This window comes from Silurus meridionalis, chromosome 26, assembly GCF_014805685.1.
Source record: "Silurus meridionalis isolate SWU-2019-XX chromosome 26, ASM1480568v1, whole genome shotgun sequence".
Taxonomy (NCBI): domain Eukaryota; kingdom Metazoa; phylum Chordata; class Actinopteri; order Siluriformes; family Siluridae; genus Silurus; species Silurus meridionalis.
In genome coordinates this window covers 2,512,456-2,539,452 of record NC_060909.1, presented here as the reverse complement: position 1 = coordinate 2,539,452, position 26,997 = coordinate 2,512,456, and the positions used below count along the sequence as shown (strand labels likewise).

The window sequence follows — 26,997 nt, the reverse complement described above, 5'->3', positions numbered from 1 at the left end:
GTCCATTTCAACTTTCACTTAAGTAAAAAGAAATCCTAGAAAGAAAGTAGGATGGATGGATGGAAAGATGTATCATCATGTATTCCTCTTTAAATGGTCTGTTGAACTGATGCTGAACTGTATGTTGGTGATCAGTAGATACACTAAGCGGTGATCAAAACGAGTTCTAAACAAAGCGAGCGCTCGATCCTGATTGGTGGATCGCTGCGTGTTTCAACAGTTAAATTTTTATCCTTATAAATAAAAAGATACGACTGATTTGGCAAAATGTAGTTGAGTAAAAAGTCAAATATTTCACTTTGAAATGTAGTGAAGTTACAGTAAAAATCTCCCCAAATGGAAACACTTCAGTAAAGTACAGATACGTGGAAAAGCTTCTTAATTACAGTAATGAATTACATTTACTTCCTGAATGTCCACCACTGGTTGATAAACATCTACTTTAATGCTCCAGAGAGACAAATAAAATGGAAGTGGAACAGAGGGTCATGAAATGTAACTAAATAAATAAATAACTGAAAGTCGCATGAACCCGGTCATTTGTGCTCATAAGTGATGTTACAATCAAACCAACCGTTCGCTTGGATCGTTTTCAAATCGTGGACGAACAGCTGGATCGTGATCGCAGGTTTGCATCGAAACCTGAAGGATTTCAGATCAAAAAAAGAAACGATCTCGACGGAGGAAACAAACACAGGGTTTCAGCAGGTTTCACATCTTTTTAAGAACGAAATGTAAGAGCTTTTATCATGACATAAAAAACACACACACACACACACACACACACACACACAGAGAGAGAGAGAGAAAGAGAAATAAAAATAGAGAGAAAGAGAGGAAGAGAGAAAAAGACAAAGAGAGAGAGAGGAAAAGATATATATATATATAGAGAGAGAGAGAGAGAGAGAGAGAGAGAGAGAGAGAGAGAGAGAGAGAGATAAAGAGAGAGAGGAAGAGAGAGGAAAAGAAAGAAAGAGAGAGAGAGAAAGAGAGAGGAAAAGAGAGAGAGAAAGAGAGAGAGAGAGAGGAAAAGAGAGAAAGAAAGAGAGTGAGAGAGGAAAAGAGAGAGAGAGAGAGAGAGAGAGAGAGAAAGAGAAAGAGAGAGGAAGAGAGAGAGAGAGAGAGGGGAAGGGGGGGGGAAGAGAGCAGAAAGCTGATTGGCTGTTGGTCTCATTTGTACTCAGAATTATATTTAGATGCAGGAAAGAAAGAACAACTTTTTTTTATGACGATAAAATTGATGTAAAACTGAGAACAGAAAAGTGAAGACTAAAATTTGGATTTTTTTTATTTTCTTTTTACATTTTTCAGAACCCCTGGAGCAGCACGGTGATGCAAGGCATGGAGTAAAAGAGAGTAAAAGGAAAAAAGTTCATTTTTATTGGTTGTAATTAGAGTGAAGACATTGGATGGAGTCTTACCTCTGAGCCTGTGTGTCCAGCGTGAATAACTAGAACAGTGTCACTGATACTCATAGAACCTCCTTTTCCTATTTAAAAGAAGTATATCAAAGTGTTTTACACTGAAAACAATAAAACTCTCTTTCTTTTCTTAAACCCCCCCCCCGGAGATCCGTTGTATTTATCAGACACCAAGACCAAGATCTGGTCTTCCTGAAAGTCTTTGAGGTTCCTGGTGTGTAACAGGGAAATATTATTATTATTATTATTATTATTATTATAAAAAACCCAATGCTGATTGCAGGTCATTTCACAGTCTTGGAGTTTGCTCCTGAAATGGGCAATGATTCTTTATAAAAGGCAAACCCTTTTTTTTTTTTTTTTTTTTTAAAAGGACACTCACGTAATTGAGTTTCCTCGATTGAAGTTTCACTTTTTTTTCCGAACTGAAGAATGCTCTGGATCACGTGATGTAACGATTGTAAAAGTACGTTTTATAGTCAGATTAAAAAAAACATCTGTTTCAGTAAAAATGGAGGCGTTCCTGTCCTATGCTACTGGAAAGCGAAGGTCTTCTAGGTGCTGATCAGGCCTGAGGTGTTGTCCTCCTCCACGTCTCGTTTACAGTTTTTCGGTTCCGGTCCGTTTTCGGCTTGGTCGCTTTCGAGGACCTTGGAGGGAGTGAGAGGCTCGAGGAGCGTGTGCACGCTGACCGACTCCGCTTCATCGCCTTTGTTCAGGAAGTCGTCCGCGCTCACGGTGCATCCGTTTTCCGTCGGGATGCAGGACTCGACCGGAGCGTCAGCGTTCTCGGGTTCTGTCCTCGCAGAGCCGTTCTCGGGTTCTGTCCTCGCAGAGCCGTTCTCGGGTTCTGTCCTCGCAGAGCCGTTCTCGGCTGTAGGCTCGGAGCTTCGGGGCTGCTCCGTATCGGCTATGGGTTCTCGGTGGACGGTTTGAGGCGCGACCTGGTTCTGATCCGGCTCGGGTACACGTCCTTCGCTCCACACGCTTCCGATGCTCAGGGAGTCCTCTTCGTTCAAACCTGGTTCCATGGAGGAGGCTTGTGAAGAAGGAACTTTGGTTTCAACAGAACTGGGTATAAAAAAAAGAAACATTGACCAGATATATGAGTGTAAAAGAATCTGTGTGGATGAACAGAAAATGTATAGTAATGCAGTTCCTGTCGAAGGTGTGGAAACATCTAGTATCATCTGCTTTTTGAGACACGTCCACATTCCTTGAGTTTCTATGCAACAAACTCGGAAAAAACACAAGAATTGGACAGGGAATGACTGGAAGCCAAATGAGTCCAACTGTGACATTTTTGTCTCTAACAGAAGAACTTGTGTAAGATGGAGATCAGATGAGAAGATGTGATCAGACTCCTTCACCCCCACACACACCAATGGTTTGGGATGTTTTTGAAGCACTGAAGGTTGGAGACTTGTTCCAGAAAAGTGAATGGAATGACCTGCCCAGTCACTGCACCTAAATCCTGTTGAACTGCTCTGGGATGACCAGAAACCTTCAACTAGTGAAAAACATCTTTAGCAAGTTCTACAGGAGCCACAGCAAAGAATTTTGGAAATAAATTCTGGTCATTTCTGGACACTTCATACTGTTACATGACCTAATTTAGAGCACAGAAACCAAAGAACCTGCATGTGTCTCAAAAAAACAAAAAACATAAAAGTCCAAGGGGTTTCCAACCTTTTCACAGGTCCTGTATATATACACATTAAAAAAAAATAAAATAAAGCCTGACCTGTCAGAACTGCTCACTTCTGCTTTTGGACTTTGGGGTTCGACCTATTAGGAAAAATGATTCAATAAATAAAAATAATACAAAGAAATCGGAAATCTGATGAGGGTGATGCGTAAAATGGAAACTACTATGGAACATTTTCACTCACCTTATCAGTGTCAGAAAGTGCTGACCTACATAAACACACACACACACACACACACACACACACACACACACACACACACACACACACAATTAATTAAAAGCAAGTACTTAAAAATGAAACAAAATTGATTTCACAGTTGATTACATCGATCTCAAGTTAATTAATTAAATAAGCCACGCCCGCACCACCAATTAAAAGATCGCTAATGGCAACCAACCACTCAGCATTCACAGTGCGAACAGATGAAGCGTATAAAGAAATCGGAGAACGCACATCTATTTTAAGATTCCGAAGAACAGAACAATAGCTCTCTGGCGGATTCCTGAAAGACTCTCCTGGGGAGCGTACGATTTTGTGGGATAAAAAAAAAGGAAGCAGTGTGCGTTTTCTTACACCTCGAGCCTGCAATACTTCACCGTGACTCTCGAGGACTTTTCTCACCGCTGCACATCAGTTACATCCCTTTCTTCTCTTTGCGTTAATTAAGGCCGGAGCGCGCTCCTAATTTACACCGCGTTCTCCGGCGCTTCGCTTAGCAAATGAGTCTAATGAAATTAGCGCAGATTTTTCAACAAGAATGGCGTTCGCTGAGAAATCTCAGGGTCACCGGGTTGCCAGTTGCACACGTATTTCATCACAAAGGGCCCATTCGTCTCAATCAGTAGAGGTGAATCAGTGTCTCTATTTTTGTCCCTTACTGCTCTGCCCTGTACGTTTAACAAAAGCACCAGACGTCTGGTGTCACCGTCTCCCAATACATCATGGAGCTCCGCTGAGAGCCGAGTGATGGAACGGTAGAATCCTCGAAGGTAACGTTTAACAATCCTGAGCAACAATAGGAAGCTGGTCAATTACAATCAAGAGAAATCTAAATAAAATCCACAACATACAGAGACAGATTTTTCCCCTGAGCTCCAACCCTGCTTAATGACACTGTACAAATGATTCAAAGCAGACACACACACACACACACACACACACACACACACACACACACACACACGATAGACCTACTACTTATTCCTACTACGATAGAAAAATTGTAACTATTAAATATTGTTAGATTATATATTATAGTATTATATATTTTATCACAATGCTTTATGTCATTAATATTATTTTTAACAAGAGTACAATATGAGAAGTTAAAAATTAGTTAGAAACTTCACGTTCAAAAGCCTGATCTCTAAGAGTGTGAAGTAGGTGTGTCTCAAACAGCATGTAAAATAAATAAATAAAAAAATTCAAATAATAATAAAATAAAAGAAGTGCACATTTGTATCACGATGCATCGTGAGACAGTAGAGGAAAAAAAGTCTGGAGAAATTTCATCTGTCTTTACTGTCACTTTAATAAATTGAGGATTTGTTGTATATTGAATTGCAGAGCATCGTAACGGGGGTGAATTGTATCGTATCGGACGCTGCTTCAGATGTATCTGTAATGAATCTTATCTTTGCCGATGGATCGGGACACGAATCGCATCTGCCTCAGTTATGGAGATTCCTGATGTAGTAAAAAATCTTGGATTGACTGAATATTTACATGTAAAGTTGCGTCGATCCGATATGAGTCTCCAAAGACAAATACACTATACTGTGTATTATTATTTTTTAAACATCCCATGCCACATTGAATCTCCATTTGCTCTTATAAGAACCTCTATTCTTCTGGAAAGATGTAGATTTTTGGAGATTTGTGCTTGTTTGGAGACATGAGGGTGTTAGTAATGTCAGGAACTGATTTAGGTGAGGAGGTCCTGGAGTGCAGTCACTGTTCACATTGTTCAACAGGATTGAGTTTAGAGCTCTATAGTAGATCTTCCACTTCAGACCATATCTTCATGGAGCTGTGTTTGTGGACTACTGTACCAGAATTTGGTCTCCTAATTTAAGTGAATACAATTGTGTGAGTCCAAGTTTGTGGAGACAGTTTGAGGAAGAACCACGTATGGCTGGAAAAGCCAGGCCTCCTAATACTTTAGTCCCTAAAGTGCATCAAGGCTTAGAGGATTTAAATGTTAAAAAAAAAAAAAAAATGAATAGCTAGAATTATTACTGCTAAGTGAATTAAAGCCTTGATGAAGTCGGCACGAAACGGCGTCAGAAGCCCCGAGCTGCTCACCTCTCCGCCGTCACATCCGCATCTGCAAAGCGTACAAGAGAATCACACAAGGTCCGAGCGGAGAATTGTATAAACGCAGAAAGCGTGTGAAAGATTGAGTATTACCTGTCTCTAAAATGACCTGGCAGCTGTGATTGGGTCTGCTGATCAGGTGCTCACACATCCGGTTGGCGTCAGATGCGTCGGCCAGGAACTCGCAGTTCAAACAGACAAGAGTCAGACTCCTGGAAATCACATCATCGTTACACTTTTTTTTTTTTCTTTCCATGACGAGCACAAAATACTGCCAACGAATTGTGACCACATGAGCGTGTTTTTTTTAGGCCGTTTTCTGCCAAACTCTGGTTTCAGAATGACTGGCGTGTGCTATTAATATTTGCTAAAGAACCTCTTCCTGTAAAGTGTAAAATGAAGGCTGAAGCAAGATCTCCACTTCACCCATGCGGTCCATTCCAGCTTTAGATTTATAGCTTCATTCAGGTTTCTTCATCGAAATCCCGGTGAAACGAGAACATCCTAAAACTAATGTGTGCTGAAATTATAAAGCTATAATGGCTTTGTAGATAACGTTATTGTGTTAACACATCTCCTTTCTCTCCAAATCCCCTCCTGAAATTAATTCATGGCCAGTTTACATCCTCCAGCTCAACCAGATGATGGAACAGCTACCAACCCAGGAGAATGGAGGCTATGATCTGCTTCCTGGAAGACACATCTATTCAAACTAATCCAATGTGTTAAAGTTATTCAGATTAGTGCCAGAGCCTCAGCTAGTTACTGCTCAGAGGGTCGGGGGTTCAAGTCCCACCACCGGCCAGCTGCCACTGTTGGGCCCCTGAGCGAGGCCCTTAACCCGGGCTGTTGCAGAATTATGATGCACTGTAACATGGTTTACACTGCGCACTGGGATATACGAGGAAAAAATTTCATTGTGATGTACATGTGACAAGTAGAAGCCTGTTTGTTTTTTTCTTTCTATCCTTCTGTCTTTCCATCCTTCCATCCTTCTTTTCTTTTAATCCTTCTCCTTTATTTTTTTCTTTCCCTCTTTTCTTCCTTCCTTTCCCTCTTTCCTTCTATGCTTCTTTTCTTCCCTCCATCGTTCTCTTTCCTTCCTTCCACCCTTCTCACTTTCCTTCCTTCCATCCTTCGTTTAGTTTTAATCCATTCTCCTAATCTTCCTTAATTTTTCTTTCCATCATTCTTTTTTTTAACTTCCTTCATTCTTTCTTTCCTTGCTTCAATTCTTTGCTTTTTCCTTCCTTCCATCGTTCTCTTTCCTTCCTTCCACTCTCTTTCTTTCTTTCCATCCATCCTTCCTTCTTTCTTTAGTTTTAATCCATTCTCCTAATCTTCCTTCATTTTTCTTTCCTTCCTTACATCCTTCTTTACTTCCATTATTTTTCTTTCCTTCCTTCATTTCCTTCCTTCTTTTATTACTTGGTCTAATCCTTGTTTTCCTTCTTTATTTCCTTTCATTCTTCTTCCTTCCATCCTTGATTCTTTCCTTCTTTCTTTTTTAATTTTTTCCTTCCATTCCTCCATTAGAGCCTGCCTTTTGTCTTTCTGTCCTTAATTTTCTCCATCTTTCCTTCCTCCCAACCTTCTCTTGCTTTCCATCCCTCCTTCTTTTCCTTTCTTCATTCCTTCTTTTTTTTCCCCCATCCATCCCTCCTTCCTTCCTACTTTCCAGACTGAAACTTACCGTACACCACGCAGAGGTCTGGTCACTTTGTTCAGTCGCAGTTTCGAAGAGCTGCTGTGAAACCTTAAGAAGAAAAGTATAACGAATCATCTGGACACTATCAATCGTTAATAGATTTGAAATGGAATTGGAACACGTCCCGTTTTTACCTCAACCGATGTCTTCTGAAAGCCTTCTGGCAGCTCGTCCGATACTTGCATACAAAACACTTTAGTGATATGGGGTAATGACTGTACGGTTCTGTAACCTCATTTTGACACTCGATGCATTTGTGCACTCCTGGTAGAAGCCTGTGGAGAGAGAGATTATTTATGCATGTTTTCTAATTTTAATATTGAAAAAAATATCTGCAGGTCTGTAAGCAGCTACGGACTCACTTCAGTCCTTTGAGCTCGGTGTTGGGAAAAGACGTGCGGTTCTTATTGCTCTGGTTCGTCTTCATCTTCCCTACGTTGTAGTAGGACTTGTGAGTGGTGGGTTTGACCGTATCTGGGCTCGTGGGGACGAGGTTGACGTACGACTTGCCAGGAGCGGAGGGACACATCGTAGATCCTCCACTGAGCGAAGCTCGAATTGTCACCTGGGGAGAAAAAAAACAATAATAAAGTGAAAGGATTTTTATTTTTTTATTACAGCAGTAACAATACAATTAATAAAAAGTTAAATGAAGCTGTAGCTGTTAATTCACTGGGAAATTTAATTTTTTCCCCTTTTTTCATATATATATATATATATATAAACCCAGATCCGTGCTTTTAGGAATTTTCCTTCCATACACAATGTAATAATAATAATAATAATAATAATAATAACGATAATAATAAAAGTAGAATAACACTTTATATATATAAATAATATGCGACATATTGGGGTATGCTTATTAAATAACGTTAGAAATAATAGTTAAATCATAAACTGTGAAAATCCTTTGGCAATACAAGCCTGTGACACATAACAGTTCTATTACAACAAATAAAATAAAACAGGGCCATTTGTACTTTACACCTGCCATGAAGAAAAGTGCGAAGAAATATATATATATATTTTTTTTCTTCAATAAGCTCAACCCAGAGCCTGCATATGCATGTTTTCTTTCTCACAACATTCTGCGTAGAGTCTGGGGACTGTGTGTAAAATCCCAGGAGATTACCAGTTTCTCTTTAAGAATTACTCAAACCAGCCCATCTGGTACCAACAAGCATGTCTCGCTTAAAGTCACATAGATCACACTTTGTTTTACAAGTCTGATATGAACATTGACGTGTTTATCGGCGTGATTTAATGCACGCAGTCATATCATTGGCCGATTGGATAATCTCACATAAAGGCGTTCCTATTAAAGCAGCTGGTGAGTGTGTATTAGGGGTGTAACCCTGCATGCTTTTGTAGCGAACGTTTTTTACATGCGGAACACAGTTCAAACCAGAGTTCCCTCAAGAATGTATTAAATGCAGGACCGCAAGCTAGTTTAGTCTCCGCCTCAGTGTTAATAGGTCTAATCCGAATGAAAATACTCCAAATCAGCACCTTAATTGGAATAAAAATGCAAGATGTTGAGGTTTTCGTTGGGAGTGACGACGACGGACAGGATTAAAAACGAGTTTATTAGAGGAACAGCAGATGTAGGACGTTTTGGAGACAGAGTGAGGGAGGTGAGATGGTTTGGACATGTGCAGGGGAGGGACATGGGGTATATCAGTAGGAGAATGCTGGAGGATGGAGCCACCAGGAAGAAGGAAGACCAAAGAGGAGGTTTATGGATGTGGTGAGGGAAGACATGCAGGTAGTTGTGTTAAAAGAGGCAGATGTAGAGAACATAGGGGTATGGAGATGGATGATCCACTGTGGCGCCCCCTAAAGGAAGAAGCCGAAAGAAAAAGAATTGGAATAAAAATGCCTCAAAACAAATGAAACTGTAATTGGTTTGAGAGGAGTGGGATAAACATTTCTATAAACTGAACAAAATTCTGCCATGTAAACATTTTAAATCGATTACCTGCAGAAGATATACACAAACCTTTTTTACTGTGCTCTTGTTAACACCGAATTGATTTGCCAAAACACGGCACAGCTTCCCAGTTTGTATAAAACAAGCGCATAATTAAGGGAATTGGATTTTTTTTACTGTCTTTTCTAGTGGGGCCATAAATCCCTCCATCAGGCCACACAAACGTGTGATAACTGCAACTCATGCGAAAGTTTCGGTTCCATTCCAGGTGACTAAATTCCAGCAATACAACCCGCTCCCACCAGCCCTTACTACGGACCTTCATCCACACGCTTCTGCTTTTTAAAGGAAGGAGGAGTAGGAGTAGTAATTTAATAAATTACTCAATTTAATAAATTACTCAATTTAATCAATTACTCAATTTAATCAATTTAATAAAAGTGGGTTGCATTAATTTGATTTATTATATTTTATATATATATATATATATATATATATATATATATATATATATATAATTTTTTAACCAAGCAGGCATTTTATTTGCAATTGTTTGAGAAAAATGTAAACTGTTGATGTTCACAATTGGTTATAACAATACACAACGTTAATAAAAAATTAAAAAAGTCAAGCAATTTTATTTGCGTTTCTTCCCCCTAACATACCGAAATTGATATGAAATAGTAAAAGTACGTACAAAATCGTGAATTTTGTGTACCGTTACTGTAAAAAAAAAAACAGTTACACCCCTAGTATATATGATATATATATATATATATATATATATATATATATATATATATATATACACACATACATAGACAATAAAAATGCAAACTGCTATGCACTGTGATTGATTTCGGTAACGGCAGCACCACCATCCCAAATCACCATGAGAAAAGTTCCTGAGAGATCCGAATCTGGTTCACATTCCTATCGCAGGCTTCTGTTGTATCATTATTGCAATGTGACGTGTCACAAACCTTTGTTCCTGGAGGAAGACCTTCAAGGCTTTTCGGTTTTTTATAAGTCCGATGATGAAGCGCTTTGTGCTCCACTTTTTCCTTGTAGGTAAGAAAATTCAACCTGCACTTTCCACAGCGCTGGATTCCTTTTTTCTGCAAAATAAGGAGCACAAATTGGGAATATAAGCACATTTTCACTCACACCTATAATCATTTGCATTAAAAAAATCCAATTAAACAAAACACGTTTAACCTGGTGACCTGATGAGGTACAACTATATTTATTTTTTCCTGGATTTGAGAGACGATGTGTATTTTCTCTCCCGCTTTGTCTTTTTTAAAGGAGGACAGAAAAAACCCTCTAAAGGCTGGTAATAAAAAGTAGGCTCCACTGTCAGACGGTTATGTATTGCACCAAGGTGTTCGACAGACAACCGAATCAATCCAAGCTCTGAGAGAGAACCAACAGGGCGACTTCCACAATTTTGCTGACTTCGGATGTGTGCAGCCTCGAGCCGCCGGACCCAGAGACGAAAACGAGAGCTTCCACCACCTAAACTCTCTGAGCCTGACCTACAAATCCGACTCCTAGAAACATCGGATTGAACATAACGCGTGACGACGGCGGACCGATTTCCCAGCCGATTTACAAGCAGGGTTTACGGAGGATTCGTGTCGGTCGCGTGAGCAAAATAAAACGTCCTGTCTGTGTTTGCACGCTCGCCTTAATGAATATACAAAGAAAAGATTTTCTACCTTGGAGTACAAAAATACTCTCAGGGTGCTCTCCATGCAAATCTGTGCGGTTTGATGAGCCTGAAAGTCGCCTCACGGATGCTGATTACGTGTGCAAATTAGTACGATAGAAAGGCAGGTGTTAAATTTTGTGGGAGACGGATTGCTTCGTTTGTCAGCTCTTTATTATTATTTACACGTTTTCATCCACATATGTTTTATCTGATTCTATGCAGACAAAATCCAGGAGTCTTTTATGGTTTTTGAGAGACACATGCATGTTCCTTTGGTTTCTATGCGACACAGTCGGTAATGTTACAGCATGAAGATTTGATATGATATTTATATACCTACATACACACACACACACACACGTGCACACATGTCCAGATGTTCCATTTTATTCTCATTGAAAAATCCTCCATCAGCATGAAGAACAGCTTTACACACTCTCAGCATCTCTCAAACATTCAGCTGAAATTCTCTGCCGTGCCTCTTGTAAAATTTGCCAAATTCATCATTCCCAATCAATTCATCCCAGAGCAGTTCAACAGGATTTAGGTTTTGTGACTGAGCAGGTCATTCCATGATAGAAATCACTCCAGACGATCGTTTGCTCTCTAAATAACGTAGTTTCGGCTCGCCTTGTAATATGATGAAGGCGGTTCCAGTTAGATGGAATTGCATGATGTGAGTTGAAGATGGAATGGGAGCCATGCTGGTTCGGGATTCCTTTCATTTTCCGGAATAAGTCTCCAACGTTCAGTGCTCCAAAACAACCCCAAACCATTAAGCTTCCACCTCCATGTGTGATTGTGGAGGTGAAGGAGTCTGATCACATCTCATCTAATCTCCATCTTACACAAGCTTTTCTAGAGCCACAAACAACAGATCTGTACTCCATAGAACTTTCTTCCACTCATCCTCGCTCCAATTATTGCCTTTTACCGAGTTTGTTGCATAGAAACAAAAGGAACATGTCTCAAAAACCGATAAAAGACTGTTGCTACACTTCTAGCAGGCTCAGTAAGAGACTGGACCTGCATGTTCAAAATGCTGCCAATTTAATAAAATGGAAAACCGCGAAGCTTCCACACCTGGTGTTTCATGTAATGCTGCATGTACATGTGTGCACTGCGCAGGACTTTAAGGCAGAACGGACAGAGGAGGTCTTTAGTGTTTTCATGGACGCTGCGGAAATGGTTCTCTACATCCGAGAAGAACGACGATCTGTAGTTGCAGACCTGTGAGCAGAAATGTAGCGGTGAGACAAACAGGATTTGATTCTGGGAGAAACATTGCAGCGCAGATGAGAGGTACCTGACAGCCGTACGGCATCTCTCCTGGTTTGTGATTGTCCTTCATGTGTTCCAACAGCACTTGTTCGGTCTCAAAGGCCAGTTCACAAATCTTGCAATTAGCTGAAACGGAATACAAACAGAACAGGGTGAAACGACATCTCTGCAAATACCACACCGTGGAAAATCAAGACTATTGGCTGACTCTGGTGGTTCGTGTCGGCGTACTGGTGGACTCGTATGGGCTGTGGGCGCTTTCTATGTGGCACTGCAGCTGGAACGGCGTGGAATACTGCCGGTAACAGTGCTGGCATGTAGTGTGACTTTCCCAGCTCTCACTGTTCTGCTTCTCCAGCTCCAAGTGATGCTTCATGTGGTTCATAAACCTGTCAGTGTGAATTGAATTGCAAAAACATAATCAGGAAGAATCAGTGGTGGGGGAGGCGGGGAGAGAGAGGGAGACAGGAAATAAAAAAATTACTAAAAATCCGAATATGACGAGACGACAGAAGCAAATACAGAGAAAATACAGGATTCATAAAGAAAGCTACGGAAGTCCTAAGAGGCTATACATTATAATTTTTTTTTCTTTCTGGTTTTCTCTCATGATCTCGACTCGAGTTGTTTTCTCGTCATCAGTAGTTAATTTTTCTGTGTATTCGGCATGTTCTAGAGGCAGCGCCATGAATGATCGCATTCGCTTTTACTGTAAAAACCGCGACAACTGTGTAAGTCCGCAATCGCTGACAGAGAGAGAGCTATTTTAGTTTAAGTGAGTCCCTGATCATATTAAAAGCAAATGTGATCATCCATGATACTGCGATGATGCTGCCTCTAGAACCCTAGTATTATTGTGGAGATTATTATGATTATAAATCATTATGATTTTAAATGTATTTATTTATTACGCCTCCTAATGCTAGATTAGTTTATTATTTTGTTCTGCTCCATGCAGATAAATGAGCTTTACTTTTCAAGCGATATCGCCGATTAAAAGAGTGTTATTACTATCAGAATGGGAATTTACTTTTTTATATTTATTGCTATTAAAATCTAATCATTTACTTCTGCATTTGGTTGGGTGAATCTAACTAATAATTAAAATTTGCTAAAGAAAGTAAATATGAATATATTCATTAATAAATTCAATTCAATGAATAAATTATGAATATACAGTGGAACCTCGGGTTACGAATTTAATTGGTTCCGGTACTTTATTCGCAACCTAAAAAGTTCGTATCCCGATACACGTAGATAGAGCGTGGGTGGCGATAAGAAAAGAACCGACTTGCCTGTGATTTTTTGGTGAGCAACGTTCATATCCCGAAATTTTGTTCGTAACCAGGGGCAAAAATTTTGATGAACTGCGATTCGTAACCTGAATTATACGTATGCCGGGGCGTTCGTAACCCGAGGTTCCACTGTAATGTAGCACTCTCAGTGCAGCTTGCAATCTCGCGTGTAAAAATAAACAGCACGTGGTGTCAGTGAATCCCCTCTAGAGGCCGCTCTCGTAGTGACAGCGGACTGGAGGAACATTTTGAGTGGATGTTTGCTGATAGCCGATAGTTCCGGCAATCAACTATTAATAACTAAGGGACATTTTAGCTGGTTATCAAATAATATTATATGAGTAAAAAATATATTAAAAATAAAATGTAAAAAAAAAATAAAAAAACGAGAAAACCAAGTCATGATCACGTGAAAGCGAGAACGACGAAAACATTAATATGCATGGCCTCTTAGGACTTCTGTAGAAAGCAGGAATAAAATAAAAAAAATTAAAAAAAAAGAGAGAGAAATGGAAAAGCATTAAAGTTGGTGGAGAAACCCCCTATTACAAGAGAAAAGCATCAGGAACAAACGCACGCTCTGCGTGATGTTAATGCCGGTGTGAGTGTTAAACCCCGCCGCTGTGGGCGAAACCCAGACAGGAGAGGCTTTGATTTGAGCGGAAATCAGTGCGATGCAGATGAGCGCAGTTCACACAGGTAAACCGCAACAAAGCGCTTGCCTCTTTCAAAACATGAGCTTTCTTTTCCTCCGCAAAAAAAGCGAAACAAAAAGAAGAGCCGCTTAAAATAGACACGCGGCAGCCTGAGAATTACCAAACGTCGAATCTTCGAAATCGTGTGCCCTATTTACACGAGACGAGATACTACAGATCATTTTAAACATAAAAACATAAAAAAAAAAACCCTTAAAGACACCTAACTTCATCTTCTATAAATCAAATACGTCCAACAGAACAAAAGCTGCTACAAATAGAGCGAACAGCAGGAGTCGACTGGCCGTCACAGCCATTTGGGAATAAAGGCCACGCACTGTTAAATATAACAAACCGAATTACAAAAGTCGAAAAAAGGCAAAAAAAAAACCACCATGTGGCCTGTATGTGCATCAAAGCACTATTTGGACTCCCAAAGGTTTTCCGAAAGATAAATTAGCACTCATTCTCCTCACGCCTCACTTTCTAAGCATGCATAATAGCCATTATAATATCGCCAATTACGCCAGGCTTTTTTTTTTTCTTTTTCTTTCTCGGTTTCGCTTAATGATGAGCTGCTCCTCGAGCCCCCTCTCTTTCTGCTTGCCATCTTGCCCTGATGTACAACAGCCTATTTTTCAGACGTCATGTTCTGCTACCTCAGCTCCCCTAACAGAGAGCAAACCGTGACCCCGGGTGCCGGAACTTGGGGTACTCGGCAAACACGTCTCCCCATTAAAAGGAGCTTAGCGAGGCTTTTCTCGTGCCGTGGCACAGTGAAGTTATTTAATCACACCGATGCTTCTTGCACCGGCCGAAACCACCGACCATTATTCATTTCGGGACCCAGGGGAGAGCGTGAGGGCTGATAATGTCTCATCCATCTACAAGGGGGCAAAGCTGTGATGGAGGCTGTAGTACCTCTCTTCCACTCAGTCATTCCTTTCCTTTACTTCCTGCCTCTGCTTAATGTTATAATACATTATATACATTATAGCACATACCAAAAGAAAAATATACTACTAACCTGCTCAGTATTAAGCGATCAGAGGTGTAATGGAACACATTTATTCAGCACAAGGCGAATGTGCAGACCTCAGGGCTTTGTGCTTACAAATACACAATACGAACAAAAGTTTGTGGACTTGGATCATAGAATTCTGTGCTTTTTAAGCATCCCATCCCACACTTTCCTCATTTGCTCTTAGAATAAGGGGAGGTAGTTGCTCATGATCCAACTTCACAGAATATTCCTCATCTGTTACCGCTGGTATTCCTCAGAGCTATGTTTTGGGCCCTCTTTTATTTTTCATTTACTTATATTTTTAGGAAATATGGCATTAGTTTTTATTGCTACGCAGACAACACCCAGCTCTACGTGTCCTCCAAGCAAAATTCTACTTTTCTTTCCTTTCCTTTTATATATTGTTAGAAGATATCAAATCCTGGTTTTCATGCAAAAGTCTCAAGCTAAATATTGACAAAACAGAGGTTCTTCTTGTTGGCACTCAATCCAATTGGTCAAAATTCAATGGTTTTTCAGGTGGTATTGCTAATTCTATAATCTCTTAATCTTCATAGGTTAAGAGTCATTTTTGAAAGTATTTTGTCTTTCGAAAAACGTGAACAATATTACTCGGATTGCATACTTCTATCTACGAAACATCAGCCATCTTCGTCGGTTCCTCACTTCCAATTCCACAGCTATTCTTGTTCATGCTCTAGTCACCTCACGCATTGATTATTGTAAATCTCTTCTGTTTGGGTTATCACACAAACTCCTTTATAAACTTTAGTTGGTCCAGAACTCAGCTGCCCGATATTCACTAGAACCTCCTCCATTATCATGTTTTAAAACTCATTTGTTTTAGGCTTTTTTTCTGATTCTTCTGTTGTTTGATGTATTGTTGTCTTGATTTTTATGATTAGCACTCAATTGTACAGTGTCCTTGAGTGCATTGAAAGGCACCACTAAATAAAATAATATTAGGGCTGGAAAAAAAAAAACACACTGGCGTCACGGATGAAGGCGAAACATCAGCACGATGAGCAGAAACTGTATAATTCTCATCATGTGAAAATGGTGTAGCTTAATGAAGTGCTATTGTGTAAACTGTAACTTCTGGAAAGTCGCACTGAATCTGTTCTGTCGCGACATAGTGATGGATTCAATTAAAATGGTGCGAACAAACACAATCTAAAAGCAGCAAATAACAGCAGCAGTAAACGATCACATTTGTAGTCACTGTTGTGGTTTTTAGTGAATGATTATGCATTTGCACACCAATTATTATTTTTTATTTATTAATTTATTTTTTAGCAAGCCTGTTAGTTTTTACTGCTTTTCTCCGTTTCATGATTTCAAATGAGGTTTACTACCTCTTTACTATGTTCAAATAGTTGTTTTTAATGTTTGTATAATTAATATATGCATATACCATTTAATTATAATACAAAATGTTTCTATTCTAGATGCTGATGTCTTCCCAAGTGTACAAAATATCTATTTTTTTAAGCATGGCTGTTAATTTGCCTTCTGCGATTATCATTAAAAACAATACAAATGTTGATTTACACAATTTACACCTTTCATGAAACAACCAGCATGAGTGAATTTGTTGAAAGGAGAAATCCTCCATATGCTCCTCAACTAGCAGCTGCTATAATCTTTAAAATGTCTAAATTAAAGGTAGTTAAACTCAATATGGGGCCTTTTAAACGACACTTTTATACATAAATACCACAAATTAGGGTTCTATATAGTTAAACTGAGCAAAACAGCTTATTTAAATATATTTTAAATACGATTAATCGAATAAACATACAAAAAAAATCGTCCGATTAATCGATTATCAAAAAAACCCTTAGTTGCAGCCCTTATTATTATTACCAGTGGTTAAGTCTCTGGGTTACTGTTTTAAATGTCAGGGGTTCAAGTCCCAGTATCACCAAGCTGCTTTCTTTTGGGGCCCTTGAGCAAGGCCCTTGACTCTATGTCTTGTTTCATTTACATTTATGGTATTTGGCAGACGGCCTTATCCAAAGTGAATTAAGGGTCTTGCTCAAGGGCCCAGCACTGGCAGATTGGTGGTGTTGGGATTTGAAATTATGACCTCAGAGCTGGTAGCACTGAGCTCCCAGCTCTCCATCATGGGGCTGACCCTGCGCTCTGACCCCAACTTCCTAACATCGTCAGGATATGCGAAGAAAGAATTACACTGTGCTGTAATGTGCATGTATCAAGTATAAACTTAATAACCTCTACTCTTCTGAGAAGATGTTTCCACTAGATTTTGGAGTGATTTTCTTATTCAGCCACAAGTCAGGTACTGATGTAGGTGAGGGGAGGAGGCGTGGAGTGCATGTATTGTTTAATCAAGTTGGAGCTCTATAGGAAGCTACTCAAGATCTTCCAACCCATGTAAAGCCATTCTTCATTGTGTCATGCTGGAACAGGTGTGGGATCAAGTGAGGAAGATTTCATGCTGCAGCATCCATCCTATATAATTGTGGTAACAGTTTGTGGAAGGAACAAGATATGGCTGGAAAAGTCAGGTGTCCCAATACTTTTGTCCATATATAGTGTGTGTATTAAAATCGCTTTAAAACTTTTTATATTTTTTTTTACTCCACCTACCTGATGTTGTTCTTGAGGATTTTTAAACAGCTGTTGCACTTGAACGTCGTGTGAGACTTTTGCTCGCGAGAGGCAGACTGATCGCCCTCGCATTTCCCGTAGTAGAACTCCGACACCAGCATGATGAGCTTCCCTCGCTCCGCTTCATACAACCGCACCGGCAACGCGGCTCGGTCCGTCTTCGAGGTCGAAGGAAGGATGGCGTCCAGCGAGTTCGGGCAGCAGATCTGAAACACGCATTAGAAACATCAACTAGAGATTCCAAAGGTTCCTTTTCTCCAAGATAGCAAAGGGTAAAGCAATGACTCACCTGCATGTGAGTTTTCAGTGGCTCTATCAGGTTGAAGTGAATGTGGCATTTGGGACACTTCCTAGCCAAGGGACTCTCGTTTTCTGTTGCAAACAAAGTTGCTGAATCAAATCATTGGCAGAACACGTGGTTAAAAACTGTCAAAGCCGAAGAATGAACACGAACCCATGTCGATTTTGGTTCTTTTCGAAGTGCCGTGGTTCGACTCGGGGTGAGTCAGGGTGCTACGTTTCATTTTTCCGTTATCTGAGAGGCAACGATGTAAGAGGATCAGAGAGAGAGAGAGAGAGAGAGAGAGAGAGAGAGGGAGGAAAGAGTCGATTAAAAAGAATAAGTATAATAAAGCGCATAGGATCTATGAGGTGCACATACACACACCGCGGTTGTTCACAGCTTGTAGAGTAGGTGGGACGTGTTTGGAAGAGCTCACGGAGCCGGATTTGCTTTGAGGGCTGTGCTGGATAGAGCGTGGGCTGGCACTGAAGTGGGACTGGTTGGAGGAGATGTCAGCAGGACCCTGGACGTTCGACAGGGTCACTACGTTGTTTTGGATTAACTGCACTTGGGGACGGTGGATGACACCTGGCACCGGTTTAGGCGGTGCGGCAGCCTGCGGTGCCATCGGCTGACCTGCTATATCTTTGCAAAACATACACGTTACGTCACGGAGTTCATTCAGAAAGCAAAACAATACAGAAATAAAGTGAGGTGCATTTTTAAGGTGCACAGTTCAAATCAAAAGTTCCTTCAGGAACATATTAGGTGACGGACCGCTAGTTTGTTTAGTCTCTGAATTGCACTTCGAGCACAGTGTCACTTTCTTTTACTATTATTAAACATGAAATCATACACAACAATGCCCGGAGTATTAATAATTTGATTTTACTAAATTTTATTGAATCAATTTAATTTGTGCCAATTTAACTGATTACTCTATTTAAGTGGTTTTTTAATACTATATATATATATGTTTTTTTTTAATATTAGAAAATATTTTATCTTATTTTTTTATTTTCTTTTATATTTTTTTATATTTTTAATAATTTATATATAATTATATTATTTATATTTTTTAATTGTACCCGTTGATGTTTACAAATGTTAATTAAAAAATGACAAGCAATTTTACATTTTGCATTTCTTCCCCCTAACCGTAGCGAACCAGGAATTTTGTTTACCGTCACACCCCTATTAAAAGCTGATCGTTAAAGCGGACATCCAGAGGCGCTGCATACCTGGCACAACTGTGAACGATGTCCCCTGTGGATACTGAGAGCCCACGGGCGTGATGAACGATGAGTTATTATTGAAGTTTTGTGGGGATGCCACTATATAACCCTGGAACAAATAGAACACACACACGCACACACACACACACACACACGCCCAACAAGGTTCAACACCGTGTCAACATCTGAGGTCATGAGGTTCAAACCGTGTCAGATCATGTCAGATCACCAGAACTTTCCATCATGTGCAATTTGAAACAATAGATTAATGCTGAAATTGTGCTTCATGTCACTGTGGGGATTTGGTTTGGAATTCTGGTGGTCGGGTAGATTTCCACTGACCCCCTCCCACGACTGAAAGAACAATGCTTAGCCCTAAAACAAACTTCAGATGAAATAAAATTGGAGGAGATTAACGAGAACTTGAATGAAATGTGACATACATGCACTATAAGCAATCGTTTTAACAACTCCAGCGACACATAGCGCCTGGGTCCAAACAGTGCTCAAGTCCAAGTCTTGCTAAACCTCTAGGAGTGCTGGAGTATCAAAACCACGATGGATCTGATTGACCCTCTACTGACCTGGCAGGTTCGAGGGAACTCGGACACCATCTTTGTATAAGCAAGCAGATTGGAATAAAATCCAGAAAGTTCTATTTTCAACCATTATCTTCACTGTTTTTGTGAAAAAAATCTGGCAACGTGTAACACATATTTGAGATTTTTATATAGACGTCTAGGTGAAGACTTGCATCACTGTCTGTCTGTGACTGGTTCTCAGAAGGTCTCGCAGAAGGTTCTTGCAGAAGCTTGTCAGTGATCAGACCATACACCACACAATGCAACAAGTCAGTTTGCATTGCCATCATCCCAGAAGGAAGCCTCTTCTGAAGCTGCTCACAAGAAATTCTTCAAACAGTTTGCTGAAGACGACCTGTCCAAGAGCATGAATTACTGGAACCATGTCCTGTAGTCTGATGAGACTAAGATGGTGTTCCAGCATGTGTGGCGACATCCTGGTGAGAAGTACAAAAAAATTGTCTTTCCAACATTCAAGCATGGTGGTGGTAGCATCATGGTCAGGGGCTGCATGAGTGCTGCTGGTTCTGGGGAGCTTCGGTTCATTGAGGGAAACATTCTAAAGTAGAAAAAGATGCCTTTCCTTCAGAAACTGGGCTGAACGACAGTTTTCCAACATGATAAAGACCCCAAACACACCACCAAGATAACAACTCCCTTGCTGAAGGTGAAGAAAATGGAGTGGCCATGTATGTCTCCAGACCTGTTGCTGGGCATCCAGCAGCCACGTGATGTCATTATGGAGGAGTGGAAGAGGATCCCAGCAACAACCTGTGCAGCTCTGGTGAATTCCATGCCCAGGAGAATTAATGCAGTGCTGCATAACAATGGTGTTCACACAAAATATTGATTCTTTGGACACAGTTTTGACATGTTCACTGAGGGTGTACTCACTTTTGTGATATACTGTATATATATATACACAAGGTGGTATGAAAACATTAAAACTAGTTTTGTAACACACCAACAGATGGCAGCACAATGATGCACACACAGTCACAGGGAGCACCGACTTCCAAAAGTCGGTGTGCAAAAAGACATTGCGCTATGTACATCGGGAGCTGTGCATCTGCTAATTGCTAAACCTTCCTACTCGCCAGATTTGTCTCCTGCGGACTTCGTCCTCTTCGGAAAGAATGCTGGGAGCGTGGTTTTTCCAGAAAGTTATATTTTCAAAAATTATCTTCACCATTTTTGTGAAAGCTGGTGACATGTCTTGTTCTTAAAGATACACCAAATAACACATTGGGATTTTTAAATAGACGTCTAGGTGAAGACTTGCATCACTGTCTGGCTGCAACTGGTTTCTCACACCAGGGCAAAAAAAATAGGACAAGATGAATATGTCTGTCTAAAAGCACAACCTCTAAAGCTTTGTAGAAGAACTCCAGACGTCTCACGTGGTAGGAAACATCAAGATTATCAACACGGGGTATGACGTTTTCACATATATCCGGATTAATGTAGACGAAGCCTTCTTTTTATAAAAAAAATATAATTATATATATATATATATATATATATATTTTACAAACTCTTCATTTTATATTAAAAAAAAAACGGAATAGGCCAATAGTATGGAAAAACAAATATTTTTCAATACTCAGTGTTCTGTCCTCTCCTCCCCATACTAATCCAGACCTGGAAATCACTCAAATCAAATTCCATACCTTTTCATACTTTTCCAAAAGGTGTCGGAACCCTGGAAGTGGCTCAGAGGGAACAGGTGGAAGCATGGACGGCTGCAGTGTGGCATGGGGATCGAAAAGCAACATGGAAGGTGTGATCAAGTGGCAACATATGAATTGAGTGAATTGGGCAGTAACGTGGCGGATTGTGATCGAGTTATAACACAGGGTTCAGGAAGCAAGACGTGAAATGGGAATTGAATGAGGCACTGAGATGGGAGTAGGAACACAGGGGATGGAGATACCATGGCCTGAGTGCTATATCGGGGGTCACGATGTTCTGAAGTGCCCTATTGCATACGTATTGTAGGTAACCACCGTCCTGATCCTCGTGATCTACAAATAACTATAGGACATAAACCAGTGGACGTTATAGTGCCTGTACCTGATTGTTGATGATGATGGGCTGAGGAGAAACAGTGTTCATTAATCTGGGTCCAGGCTGCAGCGGTGCCGTGTGGGTGCTGACTGGGATGAAGACTGGCTGTGATGAACCTCGGAGGGGGAGTTGAGGAGACTGTTTGGCAGAGTTGATCTGAGCCGGACCCGTCTTTTGGGGTGAGGTCTGTGCGGTGACCCGTTGGAATGTGACGTTTGGTTGATTACGCTGGTAGCCAACACCTGAGCATCAATCGAATACAAGTGCATAAGAAAGTATGGAGCTGAATTGTTGAATTTGCAAATCGGTAGCCCGAAAGACTACACGTTTTTTAGCTGCGTTATGGAAATATCGTAAATCGAGACATGGCCTAGCCTACCCAGGAGTCTAAAGAAATGGAGATAGGTCTGGGGGTAGAACACGTATAATTTAACAAACATTTTACGTTCACAATTTCTTTGTATCGATCTCGTCATCGTAACATCAAAAAAGTCTATCGAGACGAAACGACAGAACGCTGGGCCACTGTCCAAATATTTATGACAGTGTACAAGGTTAAACATTTCACTTTATGTATTTACAAGCGAATGGCTATTTATATTTTGTCCCAAGTCCACCTGTTTTATGTCTCCTTGTCTTGCGATCTCGGATCTCAAATTTCCCTACGACCCCAAACCCCCACCGCACCCCCACCAGGTTTCGATGCCCATCTTTCTTACATCTCACTCTCCCTCTGCCAATCCAATTGTCACATCTCTGCTCTGTTTGATGTCTTTTGTCTCACTAAACCAGAGGGGTTTTTTTTGGGTCTCACATCTCATCTATCTCTGTACCGCATCTTGCGGTATCTTATTTGGACTCTTTCTGCGTCTGTCACAAATCAGCTTATCTTTTCCCTTCGGTTTGTTATAACCACATAATGAATAATCCGTTTGGTTGTTTGCTTTTATTCAGGGTAACTCTTCACTTTCAGCCAGCTCATTCCTATAGCAACCGGAAGCAGTCTGTTTCCTGTTTTTACGTTTGGTGTGAACTAACTGAGTCACTAATTGTCTACGCTCTGTCAGCTGTCTACTGATCTCTGGCTGATACGTGGTTAAATGCCTGTTACTTAATAATTTCAAAGTACAAATAAATACAAAAGGAACGAATGCAGAAGAAACAAAATCCTCAACTTCAACCAAAGTCTGAAGGCCGTGTCCATACCCGTACCCGTCCTGACGATAGGAGTCGGCTTGGAGCTGCAGATTTCGCCTACGAATATCGGTTCGTCGTCGTCATCGTCGTCGATCAGACTGATTTCTGGGATCGCTCTCTGCCATGGCTCCAACTCCTCCTCCTCACATTCCATAAACAGCTCAGACATGGTCGGACCTGGAATGCAAATCCCCGACTGTCAATATGGCTGAACTTCAGACGACGTTTGTTCAACCGTCTTCGGCGTCTGGAGCAGGTTCTTTCGTTCATTCCTACAGATAATTTGGCTTAACCACCGACTTTGGTCATCCTTAAGTTCTCAATTGTTTCTAATATGGTCACTTATAAATGTACACACACACACACACACACACACACACACACACACACAAGGTTCCTCTGCAGCAGGCTTGACTGCAGTCTGATTAGAGCTGAAAGGTTTGTGGACACCTGACCACGAGAATGCTGTGTGCTTCTTAATGAACATCCCATTCCACATTTAGTTTCCATAGTTTCAATAGATAATAAACCGCCGCTCTTCTGGGAAGATGTTCCACTCGATTTTGTGGAAATTTGTTCTCATCCAGAAACACAAGGGTGTTAGTAAAGTCAGGTATTAATGTAGGTGAGGAAGCCTGGGATGTTTACTTCCATTGATCAATGGGGTTTATAGCTCTAAAGCAGGAGATCTTCCACTCCAACATATCTTCATACAGCTGGCTTCATACACAGGGGCACTGTCCTGCTGGAACAGGTTTGGGTCTCGTAATTCAAGTGAGAAGTGAAAATTTCACCACAGGTGTCTCCTCACTCCCATGTCACTTTAATAGGAACACCTGCCGCACAATACATTACTTTATGCGCATACAGGTCAGCTACACTGCACCATGAACCTACTGAAATGTTCTTCAGAGGAAACTGAGGAGGAAGAACCCTCAAGAAACATCTACAGAGAGCATGCACAGTGTACCAGGGACCCCGAATCCAGGAACCGTCCAAGTGTCTCTGTCTTACAGCCTGGTGTACCAAGTCTTCCTGTATACCCTTCTTACATCCTTCTATCTCGTCTCTCTTTCTTACATCTTGCTGCCTCACGTTTCTGTCCCTCTGTCTCAAGTTTCTCAGACCTTCTGTCTCATATCCTGCTGCCTAAAGTCTCGCTGTCCCTCTGTCTCACATCCTGCTGCCTCAAGTCTCCTTGTCCCCTGTGAGAACCAATCATTACAGCTGATCGATCATCACAGATGTATCCTCAAACCCTTGTCACATTAACAGGAACACCTGCAGCACAACACAGGTCATCTTCACTGCACCACAAACCTCCTGGAATGTTCTCCAGACAAAGATGAGGAGGAAGAACCCTCAAAACACCTACAACAAGCATTTCCAGGGTACCAGTGATCCAGGAAGAAAATAAACCAGGAATCGGAAACCATCTCGCCCACGCCAGTGGACAGTAACATCATTAAAACGACAGGATTGACATAAATCTTATTAATGAAGCAGATTATTGGTGTCTTTATTAATACATATAACATCTCATGGGTTTCATGACACCTAGGTGTTATCTTTAGATCGCTATAGACCTCATTGAGCAGAATCAGCAATAAGCAATGTCAGAAATGGACAGCAACATTGACTATTACCATCACAATGAGGAAGATGATGGGTCAGTGAGATCTTTATTGAGGAGCCAGGTTCCAACTCTGATCCTGGATCAGCTCCAGAACATTTCAGACACTTCCCTGCTCCAATACAGCCCCTGGAACACCGAGAAGATCTTATGACAAGCTGATTGGGGTTTGAACGATGAGAAAACACTAATTTCTGCAGGACAGACTGCACTCCAGAAGGACCAGGGTTTGAAAAGGGGGGTTCTGGATACAAAACGCTTCTCCTCCATACTCAGCTCCTTTGGATTGCTGGGTGATAGACAGAATATTGTCTCGCGACAGCCTGACAGTTCTATTATAATCATCTATAAAAGATTTAAAAGGTTCACTGCATCTACACAAAGCAAATGCTGCGTCTGGACACAAGCTACACAGCTAACAACCGCTATTTAGGTTCATTTCCTACCGTTTTTAAGACAAGGCCCCGCCTCCCGTACGATGATTGGCTGATCAGCAGCTACCCGAGCAACTGCGAGGAACATTAACCAATGACAGAGAAGCACAAGGTCGGAGCTAACCAATAGAAAAGAAAGGAGGCGGGAAGGGTGGAATACGGGTGGGAGAAAAAAAAAACAATCGCTAGCGAATCACTTCTAGCTAAAACCCTAGCCGGGTCGGCTAGCATCAACAAGATCCGCGGCTAATCGCTCGTGCGTCGTAGACGCTACGGAGCGCGACTCACTGGCGTTCAGCGAAGGCACGCGCGCTTACCTGACACTCCCGCCGGTTAACGGGCACACCGGAGCTCGCGCGCAACCGGGCAAAGCTGCTAGCATGAACCGCCCCGGTGCATGATGGGAAACACAGGAGGAGGAGGACGTTTTTTTTGTTGTTGTTGAGTCGGACGAGACATGCGCACGCATGCGCGCACGATCCCTCTCGCTGTCTCTCTGTTACAAGTCTCCATGTCCATCTGTCTCAAGTCTCTCTAGCAATTTGTCTTACATCCCTCTGTCTCAAGTCTCTCTGTCCCTTTGTCTTAAATCCATCTGTCTCAAGATTCTCTGTCCCTGTCTTACATCCCTCTGTCTCAAGTCTCTCTGTCCCTCTGTCTTACCTCCCTCTGTCTCAAGTTTCTCTGTCCCTGTCTTACATCCCTCTATCTCAAGTCTCTCTGTCCCTGTCTTACATCCCTCTATCTCAAGTCTCTCTGTCCCTGTCTTACATCCCTCTATCTCAAGTCTCTCTGTCCCTCTGTCTTACATCCCTCTGCCTCAAGTCTCTCTGTCCCTTTGTCTTACATCCCTCTGCCTTGAGTCTCTCTGTCCCTCTGTCTTACATCCCTCTGTCTCAAGTCTCTCTGTCCATCTGTCTCAAGATTCTCTGTCACTGTCTTACTTCCCTCTGTCTCAAGTCTCTTTGTCCCTTTGTCTTACATCCCTCTGCCTCGAGTCTCTCTGTTCCTCTGTCTTACACCCCTCTGTCTCAAGTCTCTCTGTTCCTCTGTCTTACACCCCTCTGTCTCAAGTCTCTCTGTCCCTCTGTCTTACATCCCTTTGTCTCAAGATTATCTGTCCCTCTGTCTTACCTCCCTCTGTCTTAAGTCTCTCTGTCCCTGTCTTACATCCCTCTGTCTCAAGTCTCTCTGTCCCTATGTCTTACATCCCTCTGCCTCAAGTCTTTTTGTGCCTCTGTCCCAAGTCTCTCTGAACCTCTGTCTTACATCCTGCTGTCTCAAGTCTCCCTGCACCACCTCACTTTGTTTTCTAATCAACATCTCATCTCATCTTTACTGTCCCTCTGTCTCACGTCTCTTTTTCAACTCAAGTTTAAAGTCAAGTTTATTTCTATTGCGCTTTTCACAACAGACATTGTCTCAAAGCAGCTTTACAGAACTTAACAGTGAAGGTAAATGGTGTGTATTTATCCCTGGTGAGCAGCCATGGAGACTGTGAGAAGGAAAAACTCCCTTAGATGTTATGAGGAAGAAACCTTGAGAGGAACCAAACTCAAAAGGGGAACCCATCCTCATTTGGGTGACATCAAGACTGTGATTATAGTCTTTAAACAATACAGAACACTGGAGAGAGAGAACTAACATGAACACTGGAGTGTGTGATTATGAGTGATGATCTTTCTACAATCTTATACAGTCATTTGAGGTTGTAGAACCAGGAGCTACTGAGCAACTCATAAAATATCTCAATATTTGAGATCATCACATCACAAATTTCCTATATCTATGTCTTATCCCTTTCTCATGTCTTGCTGTCCCTCTACTTCATGTC

General features: G+C 41.2%; 1 protein-coding gene across 6 annotated transcripts; it reads right to left on the bottom strand.

Annotated features, from left to right (window-relative positions):
• Window positions 1-1,263: 1,263 nt before the first annotated feature.
• Window positions 1,264-25,609, bottom strand: znf280d (zinc finger protein 280D). 6 transcript variants are annotated; one of them, XM_046840502.1, is made up of 21 exons: window positions 25,481-25,580; window positions 24,743-24,858; window positions 23,106-23,273; window positions 21,906-22,141; window positions 19,258-19,360; window positions 18,395-18,661; window positions 18,188-18,268; window positions 18,023-18,105; window positions 17,713-17,939; window positions 12,317-12,474; window positions 12,111-12,211; window positions 11,888-12,034; window positions 10,074-10,208; window positions 7,520-7,722; window positions 7,292-7,432; window positions 7,143-7,205; window positions 5,543-5,661; window positions 5,438-5,459; window positions 3,314-3,338; window positions 3,166-3,209; window positions 1,264-2,492 (listed from the first exon to the last, which is right to left on the bottom strand). In XM_046840502.1, exons 1-21 carry the CDS (start codon window positions 25,543-25,545, stop codon window positions 1,976-1,978), a joined length of 3,021 nt encoding a protein of 1,006 aa, XP_046696458.1. In that variant the 5' UTR covers window positions 25,546-25,580; the 3' UTR covers window positions 1,264-1,975. The 6 variants fall into 6 exon arrangements, 5 of the variants coding, with proteins under 5 accessions (XP_046696458.1, XP_046696460.1, XP_046696459.1 ...); XM_046840504.1 differs by having other exon boundaries at window positions 23,112-23,273; window positions 25,481-25,579; XM_046840503.1 differs by having other exon boundaries at window positions 18,401-18,661; window positions 25,481-25,578.
• Window positions 25,610-26,997: the final 1,388 nt, after the last annotated feature.